Source organism: Gnatocerus cornutus, chromosome 6 (genome assembly GCF_029298725.1).
Source record: "Gnatocerus cornutus isolate USDA-ARS CGAHR chromosome 6, icGnaCorn1.1, whole genome shotgun sequence".
In the NCBI taxonomy this organism is placed as follows: domain Eukaryota; kingdom Metazoa; phylum Arthropoda; class Insecta; order Coleoptera; family Tenebrionidae; genus Gnatocerus; species Gnatocerus cornutus.
Genome location: NC_142238.1, coordinates 12,675,215 through 12,687,461, shown reverse-complemented (window position 1 = coordinate 12,687,461; position 12,247 = coordinate 12,675,215). Strand labels below are relative to the sequence as shown.

Below are 12,247 nucleotides of genomic sequence, written 5' to 3'. Positions count from 1 at the left end.
ATGTGTCACTGCAGAGAACTTTTTAGGACCACTCGAATCTGTGAAAGTGACAATTTCTGTCCATAGAGTAATGCGTTAAAGCTGCGGCCAAATTTATTAAAATGGACTTTAGTTATATTCATTACGAAAACAAAGCGGCAAAATAGTGCATGACAGGAATTCCAGAGCCACCCTTGATCCTAGAAACATTTATATCTAACGACACAAATACTCTTTTTGTGTGGAAGCTTCCAAGAAATGTTGCCAAAAAAACACTCCAAGTAAGATAAAAATGTATTGCTTATGCAATGAATACCAATGAATGACCGTAGTCGACTTAATAATAAAAAGTATACAAAACAGTGGATTTGACAAGATATACAAACTAATTTACAAGCTACTGTGTGGCTACAGCTGTTCTTGTTTTATTCTGAATAGGTAAAAATAATTTAAATTCAGCAGGCAGTTCATCCTCTGAATACAATCTGTCAGAGAAGTAGACCCTTCTAATTCTACAATTGGCATGGACTTGAACCCTTAAAGTTTCCACGTAATTTGTTCCATAGGCACGTCTGGTAAAATCAGCTACATTGAACTGAATTTGATTCCACCCTTCATCCAACCTCATAGGCATGGTACAAATAAAAGGTTTGACTCTTGTAGTTGACTGGTAATTACTAGCTCTAAATCTTCTCCTGACATTTTTATCATCTAAAATCTGTAACAAAGTCTTAGAATGATTTCCGGCGTCCCCAAAGTCAAACTTACTTGGACCTCAAAAGTAAAATACTTCTTCAGATTTTTGACTATCATAACAAGATATGGAAGTTTGATTCCCAAGGTTTTTCTTGGATCTGCCGGACAGGTAATGTAAGTGGTGCTAACATTACAGCCAACGACTTCAAGGACTAGAGACTGGATGTCTTCATCTGTAATTCTTTTGATGTGACCATTTTTCACCTTCTTGTCCCAAATTTGGAGGGGCTTACTGCCGATACTGTACAAAATTGATAGAAAACCACTTTGGAATGTATTTTTAAACATTATCACAACGGAATTTTAAGATAATCATGACCAACGAAACAACCAAGAGGTTAGGAAATTGCAATATAAACAAACGTTTTGACAGTTGTGGTTAGTTTCCTGTAATATTTCTAAACTTACAGTTGACCACTAGATGGAGACGCAATATTTTTTCTTCCAAGGTTAGTAGAACTACAAGGTGTTTATAAATGTTTATAAAGTTTCTAAAAAGACATTCCAATTTTATGATACAGTGGACTCGATAATTTGAAATTCAAGAGACCTGACAAAAAGTTCAAATAATCGAGAGTTCAAAATATAGTGTGATTCAAAAAATCGAGAGAAAGGGTGGAAAAGATTCAGAAAAACGAGAGTTTAAAGGCAAACAAACAATAGTCAGAATATACAAACCAATCATAGAACAGAGCGTAAAGTTCAATAACTCCACTTTAAAGAAATATCGTAAAACTTATGTTTTGTAAGCTTTGAATTCTTCTGGTGAAACAGATATATGCTACGACAATACTTCCAAGAATCTTTTATTAAAAGAGTAAAAAAAATCTGATTTTAAAGCTGCAATGGAATTTTTAAGAATGGCTTGATCAGAAGTTTTCTGTTTTTCTTGTCCCCCCACGCGAGGGACTTCAAATTAACGAGAGTTCGGGAGAGGAAAATTCAAATTATAGAATGTTGGCGGGAAAAAAGTTCTCGATTTTATTTCAAATTAACGAGGGGACCAAATTACATTGAAATGTTTCAATTTATCGATAGAAATCGAGGGAACCTGGAAAAAACTTCAAATTAACGAGTCTATTGTAGTTAGGTGATTAGCTTCAAAAATAATTTCACGATTTCAGGGGCCAGGCAACATTGTAAAAGTCTCAACCTCGCAAGAAATGAGTTTTTTTTTTATTACAGGTCGTCCCCATCTGCTTACTGGATTTTTACCTCATTTATGGATTTTGCGGTTTTGGGTTTACAAGCAACCATTCACTCTCTGGAAACCATAAAATCGGAATATCTTTTTAGGAACTTTAGCATCAAGGGTGGCTATGAAATGTAAAAGAAATTTGCTGCTTATTACAAATGTGTAAATTTAAAATGTGATTTAAAATCTGTGTAAAATTCTGCGTAAAAAGACCTAATAATAACTCAATTTTGGTCTAAAAATAAGCGAGATATCCATTTCAAATCTTTGACATAGTTTAATGGTCGTGTATTTTTTCCAAAAAATTTAAGAACAATTTCTTAGCTAAAAAATGGCTACAAAACGATGGCGAAAAACATTTCTTTCGATCTGTCGTAGTTTTCGAGATTATGAACACAGATTGTTTAGAATGCTCTCTTGACGGGGTTTTTGAAAATAGTGTTTGAGTTTCCGGTTTTATTTTGCTGTCACATAAATATTATCACAATATGACATTTAAATCTACAGTCTCTAAAATATAAGTGATATGTTTCGATAAAGTTGGTTCATTAAACTAAGAAATAATTAACAGGGCTTAACTAAACGCCAACAATAGCATAACATTTCAATAAATAAGATATAAGCGCTTATGTATCACAGTACAACTATAAACAAATCAGTGTAAAACACAATTACATGCTCGTTATATTAATATCTACATCGTACTGGCCTAAGTCTATAAATATGGACAAGATATACTGTGCGGGCATCACTGCTTAGTGACAACAGATTAATGTTATAACATGTAGTGACAGTCATAAGTACGGACATAGTAATTAGCAACAGTATTCAAGTCGTTTTTACTAACTTAGTATTTTTCTATTGTTAAACTGTTGCAAAAAAGATATATTTACAGTTATACCAAAAAAATACTAGCATTTTGGCTCAGAAGTCAAAAGCCAAGATAGGACTTCTATTTCTTTGGCATATTTACACTTTTTTCTGCTTGTCCCTCTCAAAGAAAGCTGAACTCAAAAGTTTGATTCTGAATTTTGATCACTACAATTGCAAAGAAGGCTCGAAGTTGCAAAGATCTAAAGCAACAAACATAACTATGTAAGTTAAAGCTATTCAGCAAGTTGAAAGTAATGTTTGAAGACATAGAGAAATTAAAATTTTGAGTCGGTTACATATTTCCCTGTACATTATTAGGAAACTACGTGGAAAAAATATATACTATTTCATATTGCTAATACACGACTTTTCTATGTAATCTATTTACATGATAAATAAAATTATAGGAACCTACATTATATGAAGAATGCTTTTTGGACTTCTTCTTTCTTTCAAATCATTGTTTTAAAAAATAATCGTTTTACATACATGAACGCCACATACAAAACAGCTTCTATAATCTAACGTGTGTATTTTATAACAAGTATATTTTACAATAAATTGAATACAATTTTTAGCTAGATTGACAGACGTAGTGATATGCCATTTTAAGGCCATTGTTTAATTTATAATTAATAAATGATTATTGTTTTTACAGCTACAATATCTTTATATCAAAGCGTTTTTACATAAAGTCATAACAGTGTGCAACGAACATGCAGGCGTAGGTAAAAAAAAACACACTTTACATACAATTAATACAGTATACTATTTTAACAACAAAGCTTTTAAACCATAGAAATATGAACAGGATATATTTTAACACTTTATAAATCAATATTTCAAGTATTTAAGACGATTTTTTTTAATATGTATTCATATAATTTGATAAAACGCAAAGAAGAAAACAAGTTAAGTGTTTTCTCCATGTTAACTTTTTCTGCTTTTTTCCTTCTTACTTTTAACTAATCAAATTTTCACTTCCGTGTAATCGTAGGGCTAATATACTCAATTTATTATTATTATTATTTATACTAGTTTAAAATTACTAACAAGTGATAAAATTTTAAGTTAACAACGATAAACTGAGCTATAAATCAACAGGGAAAATATGAAAATAGCTTCTAATAAAATCTGAAAAACTATAATATTGAAAGTACTTACTATCTAAACAGCCTAACTAGCAAACGCAAAAGACTTCTGAAAGCAGATCTAATACACGTGTACTTACTAGTTTAATTAAATTCCTATAGTTCTTGGTTTTCTCACCAATGGCTAACCTTAAGCCATTACACCAATCTTTGTCATTCAATGAATTGCAGCAAAATGAGAGCACGCTATAGATTCAGTGGTAATTCTTAACCAAAAGCTATTGTTAACAAAACCAGTAGTCCTAGTAACAAAACCGTTTGATATGTTAATCGTCAATTTTTCTGCTTCTTGTCTTTCGTTTTCTTGTCAAATTCATGGTTTCTTAAAACTACTTTACCCTTAAGTCGTGGGTCTCGTAAGTAAAGCTTGCATTAAATTTAAACTTTCTTCTAAAGCTTGTGCAAATCTCGAAGTACTGGTAATTTCCGACGACCAAAACGCTGATAAACAAAATATGATATGGTCAGATTTGGGATTGTACGATGCTCCGTATCCATCCGACTCCACTGGTCCATATCCCATGAAGCTATCAGAACAAGTTGCAACTTGACTAGTACTAAGTAAAAATTTGTTAGCTAATTTATAAGTGTAATCAGTAAATAAGTCTGGCAGTGGGTGTGCAGCAGTCGGTGAAGTTTCTCTTGCAGCTTCCCGTAAACCCAACAAGTGGATGTCTATACCCTGTCCAAGAATATTGTCGACCATTTCAGAGGTTTGGTACTTGACGGCGTCTTTCCACAGACGGAGTTTTTCTTCGTCGCTCACTAAATGGAATGTTACTTTTTTACTTTCGTCGTCGTCTTTGGGTTGAGCCATGGCGGCAGCCCAAGCGAGAGCTTCCGGACTTGCTGATCTAATACAGTCGACACGTCCAAATCTGTATCTTCGAGTAGACGCACTTTCATAGGTCGCTGTTAACTTCCCGTAAAGTCGATAGTAAGCTAGTTGAAGAGCTAATTGAATATAGACGTCTGGACTTACTTTACAACTTTTAATGAAGTCTTTACCGTAAGTTGTATATCTAAAGACTTGAAAATCTAAGTCTTTAACTAAATTGTCGACGACTAGAGCCGCTTCTTCTATCTTGGCAAAATCTCGTTGTACTAAAGCCCATTCCAAGCGTTCAGGAGGTGGTAGATGGCTCGAATCTGCTGGAACTTCCGAAGAATGAGGTTGGGCGTCGGCGTGCTGCCATAATTTTTCTACCAGTTGTATGACGGCTATTCCTTCCGCTTGTGAGTGTTCGTAACATAATCCACAAGCACCGTCTCCTGAAATTATAAGTTGGATGGTTTTATCGAACCATCGGTTTGCCGAATCAAAAGTGCTGCCTCCTCCATGGATCATTTGCGCAGCTAAACTCGTTTCGTCTCTGACGCCAGCAGAGTGACCTTTCCCGCCTCGTTGTAACCTGCAGTTAAACCCACTTCCTAATCCCTCATCCAAACAAACAACCAAAAGGGCTTTAGCTATCAATTCCAAGTTTCTCCGGTTTCTGTCGTTGAGAGCGAGGTTTTCCCGCACCTCTGCCCAAAGATGTCGTTTCCAAGCTGTTAACAACCCAACCGGAGGAGGACTCGCCAAACAAGGAGCATCATCTAAAATGTACAAAAGTTGCGCGCAAATTTCATCTTCCCTCAGCCGTCCTCTGTCAGCAGCTTGGACAGGAACGCAATAAAGTTGACTTCTGCAGATAACAATAACGTGTTCCGACTGCGTTTCAGTCGGCTTGGGAATTGGAGGGATGTATTGAGAGTCTTTTTTCGTCCCAGGAATTCGACAGGACCCTAAAATTCTATAATATTGAGCCATACATAGAGGTTGCCCCGGTTCTCTTGAAGTTGCTTTCTCCACCGGAAGCAGTCGCTTATCTAATATGGTTTTATGGTCCAAAGCGGCGTCTAACAAGCGTGCTGTAAAACGTGCGACATCTAAGATCGTGGTGAATTTCCGGGGGGGAAACACCATTCCAGGGTTGGAATTGATCGGGAGCGGAACGGGATTTTTGAGGTACATGTCGTCCAGCCAGTAGTTGTAAGCCTGGAAAAAATAAATTTGTGAGCACATTTGGTGGAGGCGCCGGGGAAACTTCAGTTTCAGCAGTCTTTATAAACTGTTATAAACTTTTTGACAGTTTATATTTTATCAAGAAATTAAATCGAAAATCCCGCACAACTTCAGTTCGGTGTGGCACGATCCTCTGAATTCAAGTGTTTTTCTGACATTACCATGAGAATGAGAGAATGTGACTTAAAAAAGGGAGTAAATAACTATCTCCTCTCGCATTAATTCCGCATTGTTCTAGCGGAACAATTGGATCATTTCCCCCATTGTCTTATGGCAACAACGGCTTTCGTTCGATTGGTGTTTGGACAAACGCTTGCGTGCTCTACCGTCCCCCTGATTGGCGGCAACCCCCGTTGTTAAGTGTGCAGCGGGTTGCAGAATTGTGGTTATTACTTTCTGTTGATGCAAAACCATTCAAGATTTTAACGACTTTTTATAGATTGCCGTGTATGGAACAATGTTTATTCAAGCTTTCGAGCAATAAAATGAATCAATAACAGTTAAGTTACTAGTTTGAAAACTAATTATTTCTTGAATGAAGCCACGAATACAGTTTTTAAACGTGTATCTTACAATGTTTTTTCTACGTAAAATAAAATTTTACCGATAATTTGTTGAATTAAGTAAAAAACGGGAATGCACAGAGTTAACTAAAGGCTACTTTTTGAGTAATAAAACATTTTTAAATTTTTAAGTGGGAACGGATAATAAATAAATAAACAAAACACAGTTTTTGGTTATTATTGGTTTTATTGGAAATACGTCGCTGAAAAAACAAAAATATGACTTTTTTTAAATTGGGTTAACACGGTCGAAAGATCATATTGATTTTAATATTAATGAATTTCATGTGTAGGTTTGCATGTAGATTTTAGCACTCCATCCCTACACAATCCAATTATAATTTTTAATCCCTCTAGGGGCAGCGAAATGCGCTGTTTGCTCTTCAGGTCTTCTGGGATTATAACAAGTTCACTGACATTAGAAAACGTAGATTGATGGCTGTGTCACGACAAGACAGATATTTCCCATAAACTACAGAAAATCTGCTTAATGTCAAGAGTCACTCCAACATTGCTATTATTTTTTTTCTTCGAAACCGAATAAATATTTTGAGTGGGTACTTATCTGACTTGTTTACAAACTGTTGTTATTGACGTGTATCGAACCGCTCGGTCACGGACTCTTCATACTTTCATGGTAATGTGAAATTTTGTAACGCACTTGAGAGTCAGGCTTTTTAATTATCTTCAAGGGAGCTACAATAAGTATGTAATAGGATTCAGGCACTTATCCTTCAAAATCGAGAGAAAAACAACGCGAAACAAACAAGAAAAAACCGCCAGGTTTTGATACTTCACGATTACCAAAAGTGGTAAGCACCATTGATGGATTGACTTGACCTTTAACTTACTTTCTTCGTGTGTTAACCGCGGAATGTTATAGAAAGGTCTTAAATGTAATTAAACACAACAGCCCCGGCACTCTCGCTTTTTTAGGTCTGTACCCTTCCGTTTGAGTGTAGGTAAGTATTAACTAGTTAAAGGAGGGTGGAAAATACTACGTTTACTTTCCGAATCGGTGATCAAACAATTTTCATAGCTAACAAGATCAATTCGGCTTGGGGGAGCCTTGGAACTTGCGCTTCAATGCTCAAACTGACACGACGTAATTCCGTAATTGCACCAATCTAGTTTGCAACAAATTTAATTTTCATTAAGTCCTCACTGACTTTGCTTTTGTAAAATGTTTTTCAGGTACGTACCCAATTATCCATCTTTTCTTGACGGTCTAAAAGGTATAATTGTAGTTGTTGTCCCAAACAACCAGGACCGGAAAACTTCTCGATGAGATGCTTGAGTTTCTTCTGCTCTTCAATGTTCAGGAGCGGTCTCATTGTGTATTCGTATTTGGTCATGGTTAGTTCCAGGGGAGGAATGGGGAGCTTTGGTAAGGGGATTTCCTGCAAAAGAATAAATTATTTAGTAGTTAAAGGACTCGATAAAATCTGATCGGACATTTCCATAGTTTAAATAATAAATGCCATGATTGAGCGATGCAATTTCGAAACCTTGTAACCTCAATTTGTGAAAATGGTAATTTTTTCTTAATGTTAACAGTAAAAATTATCACTGCAATTTAGCAGTAAATTACTATTGTAATTTATTGCTATTAATCTACGTAAAATGTAAGTGTCTGTGGGTGCCAACAAAAAAGCAAAACCTCGGTGTTATAACATTGCATGTATAATATAATTACTTAAAAATTCAAGGAATTATTTATTGTAATAAATGTTATTTGGTGCCATTATAAACTTAATAATATTTTTTTGCAACTAAAATAATTGTGTAGGTACCTGTAAATTCCAAGGAATTACAGATTGGAGCCGAACCGAAAATTATTTAACTACGCCGAGGTATAATTTTTTCCCAGAAGGGGAATACAACTTTGGCTAAACATAGATTTTGATACAAATTTTAAATCGCCAACGATGCGCTTCTTTGTAATCGTTAAATTTTCTGCTAGAAAAATTTCGGATAGAAACTGAGAATATCATTTAAATTCTGAGAGTTTGTCAAACGAACGTCAAAATTGCAAGACATAATAGCTGTTTAAATGCAAGTGAAAAAAACTTAAATTGTGCATAAAATGAAAAAATGAAAGTGGCTAAAACAGTGTCGAAAGCTTAGAAATCGCTTCTCCTATCAAGTTTAGAAGTGTGTATGAAGACACAACGAGATAAAATTGTATTTTGACATGAATTTATTTATATTTTTTAACACTGTTAAGCGGCCGTTTTACTTTATACTTAGACGCTGTTTATGAAGAACGACTTTATGAACGCTAAACGATATCGTGAAGTATAGATTATTATACAATCCGATATAAAAAAAATAATTGCTTGAACAAGGGAGCTTGAAATCTCAAGATTTTAACCCCCTATTCTGAAAATTTGTAATTAAACACAATGAATTTAGTAGAATATAGGAATTAACTCTTACAAACTAAGAAATGTAAATTTATAAATTCTCTGTAAATGCAAGAAAAAAATATATTCTAGAATTTTAGGGTCTGTGAATTTAGAACCTCAATTTTACAAGAATTTTTTAAAATATACATTGTAATGTGTTTTTATCTAAAAAATTGAAAGATATTTTATACAAAAAGTGTAATCTAAAATCCTCTTTGGTATCTCAGTACGCTGAGAATTTTGTCTTTAGGAACACGAGAGATCCATAAGTAATGTAAGTACAATTCTTGAATTCTAGAAACTTTAGATTAGAGAATATAAAATTGTATGAATTTTTTAGAAGTTTGTTGGAGTTTAGTGTCCGAGAATTTGTTTTAGAATCTAAAGAATATGGATCGTTTTTGAGACTACCAGAATTCAAAATTTTAAGGAATTATTTATTGTATTAAATGTTATTTCGTGCCATTATAAACTTTATATTTTTTTTCAACTAAAATAATTGTAATCCTGTAAACTCCATGAAATTGGAGATTGGAGCCGAACCGAAAATTATTTAACTACGCTGAAGTATAATTTTTGGAAGTCTTCAGAGAATACAACTTTGGCTAAACATAGATTTTAATACAAATTTTAATCCGCCAACGATACGTGTAAACTTTTATATGCTAACAAATTAGCATTTTTATGCATGAAATCTCCCAGCTGAACCATTCGTGCCACATTTATTTCCACATAATCTAAGATATTCGGGCACACATTTTAACGTGTGAATCCGCACATACTTCGTATATTTCCACCCTGAACGACCACATGATTGCCATAACGGACCTACCCTTGACGATTCGCGTAATTCAGTTTCAGAATCATCCATATATTCATAGACGAGGGAAGCAGCCACGCGAGCAGGGGTTGAAGGGGGGTGAGACACCAATTAACATCCCGTGAATCACTCGTACAACACCGAGCCCAATTAGTCTGTTTGCTTATCGTGTTAGAGAGTCATCAGTGATCGATTCAAATCAGGAGATGTTTGTCTGCATTGCGAATTTTGTCAAAATGAATGACAACCTGTACAGATCGTTAAAAATATCAAAAATGGAAGAAGTGGATACACGCGACTGCTTCATTTAACCTAGCCACCCTAAGTTGTAGTGGCCACACGCGGCAGTTATATCGATAGAAAGAAACTTGGCGTGACTTGCATGACATACGAAGTAATCACGCACAATCACTTTTTTTAATGTGAAGTGGATAATTTTGCTGCATATGAGAATTCGGAACGCGAGTCATTTTTCATTAAAATTGTTCTGAAGTACCTTAATAAACTTTTAGAACTTCAGCTCTTTTAGTTAGTCGTTATTAGAAACTTAAACTGAACAATGTAGCAGCTTTATTAAGTTTCTTCTAGTAATTTTAGTTTTACTTTGATCGCTCAGGTGAGAAATAAGAATGGAAATTTACCTCGACAACTTAGTTGATAAGTGTCTTAAAATACTGAAGCTTTATAAAAATAAATTCTTTTTTAGTAAGGTACAAAAATAATACTGTTATTTTATGTTGGCAACACACACAATACCCCAATCACGGGCTATTTACGTCGAAATTGATTTTCTAGAACAAAATATAATATAAAAAAGATAAAATATAACCAAAAAGGAATAACCGAGAACAAATTATTATACAATCAGACAAAAAAAATTAATTGCCTGAACAATAAGGGAGCTTGAGATCTCAAGATTTTAACCCCCTATTCTGAAAATTTGTAATTAAACACAATGAATTTAGTACAATATAGGAATTAACTCTTACAAACTCAGAAATCTAAATTTATAAATTCTCTGAAAATGCAAGAAAAAAAAATTATTCTAGAATTTTAGGGTTTGTGAATTTAGAATCTCAATTTTACAAGAATTTTTTATAATATTAGTTGTAATAATGTGTTTTTATCTAAAAAATTGAGGGATATTTTATACAAAAAGTGGAATTTTAAATCCTCTTTGGTATCTCAGTACGCTGAGAATTTTGTCTTTGAGAACACCAGACATCAACAAGTAATGTAAGTGAATTTGAATTCTAGAAACTTTAAATTAGAGAAAATAAAGTTTGTATGAATTTTTTAGAAGTTTGTTGGAGTTTAGGTTTTGAGAATTGGTTTCAGAATCTAAAGAATATGGATCGTTCTTGAGACTAACAGAATTTAAAATGTAACATTATTATTAATCTTGAAATTTAAAATAAATATGAAAAGATTTAAGCAGTTTGTTAGAATTTAGAAGTTTTAATTTCTAAATTTAGGAAATTGAATTATACAAAATTTAATTAAAATATATACCTAATAAAATAAACCACTTTTGACATTCCAAAATTTAAGTTACTTTTAGAAAAGCCCAATAGTTTAAATTTTTAATTTTACTGATTTTTGAACAACAGAATTTCTCGATAAAAAATAATGTTTTGCAGCCTTGGTCAAGTTCAACTGAATAATTTACGAGTTCCTGGTATTGAACTATTTTTATTGATCTAAGCAAATATGCAGCCAATGTCAATACAGTTGTGAATATTTATGACAGCAATGACACAAATATTTTTAAAATAATAATATCTATTAATTAATTGTCCCACTTGGAATAAAATGATTAGCGAAACAAACACGAATATCTAATTCTTGCAGCAATTACGTTCTAATTGACCAATTAGTCACCGTTTTTCTGTAAAAGTGTAGGAACACTCTTATGAGTGTGAAAGGTGAAGTGTCAAATGTTACTTTATCTAATTATATTATTAACAGTGGTTATGGAAACAGACAACACCACCTACAATTGGATATAAATAAGTTTGAGATAAAATCAGTGTTTTACAGTTGGTTAATTAGAAATAAAAAGCAGATATTATCTTTCGCGCGTCGGAGAAGAATTTTAATAAACGAATTCACAACATTTTTTGCCACATTGCTTTTTCGCCAAAATCTTCACGTTAAATATTCATATTTGAATTATTTCTTCGCAAACTTCTTTTATAAGCTGAATGTAGCCGACTTTAATAGACTTCTAGCCCACATTTAAAATTCATGCCTGAGAGTGCGAATCTTGGGTTTGAATGTAGATAGGAGACCGAGCTTTTACAAAGTTTTACCGAACTGAACTTAGATTTTACAATATTGCACGAGTAAATGGAAGTTGGGCCGTTAAGTTAAGTAATTATTTGAAATTTGTTTTGGGGGCTTCGTTTAATCAACGAGAAAGAAGAGATAAGAA

At 33.6% G+C, this 12,247-nt stretch overlaps 2 protein-coding genes across 2 annotated transcripts in view; both read right to left on the bottom strand.

The window, feature by feature from the left end:
* Positions 1–260: 260 nt before the first annotated feature.
* Bug22 (cilia- and flagella-associated protein 20) lies at positions 261–1,123 on the bottom strand. Its single transcript, XM_088038547.1, has 2 exons — positions 748–1,123; positions 261–697 (listed from the first exon to the last, which is right to left on the bottom strand). Exons 1-2 carry the CDS (start codon positions 1,021–1,023, stop codon positions 377–379), a joined length of 597 nt encoding a protein of 198 aa, XP_087894673.1. The 5' UTR covers positions 1,024–1,123; the 3' UTR covers positions 261–376.
* Positions 1,124–2,371: 1,248 nt separating this feature from the next.
* Positions 2,372–12,247, bottom strand: part of ChAT (Choline acetyltransferase) — a 31,084-nt gene continuing 21,208 nt past the window's right edge. Inside the window, exons 3-4 of the mRNA XM_088038441.1 lie at positions 7,788–7,985; positions 2,372–5,995 (exon numbers count right to left, since the gene is read on the bottom strand). Coding sequence (XP_087894567.1) covers positions 4,295–5,995; positions 7,788–7,940 — 1,854 coding nt within the window. The 5' untranslated portion in view covers positions 7,941–7,985 and the 3' untranslated portion in view covers positions 2,372–4,294. The remainder of the gene's footprint in view (positions 5,996–7,787; positions 7,986–12,247) is intronic.

Coding starts and splice junctions, on each gene's coding strand:
- Bug22 (XM_088038547.1), bottom strand. CDS start 1,023: ATGTTTAAAAATACATTCCAAAGTGGTTTTCTATCAATTTTGTACAGT. Junction 698..747: donor ATTTTACTTTTGAGGTCCAA/GTAAGTTTGACT, acceptor ACTTTGTTACAG/ATTTTAGATGATAAAAATGT.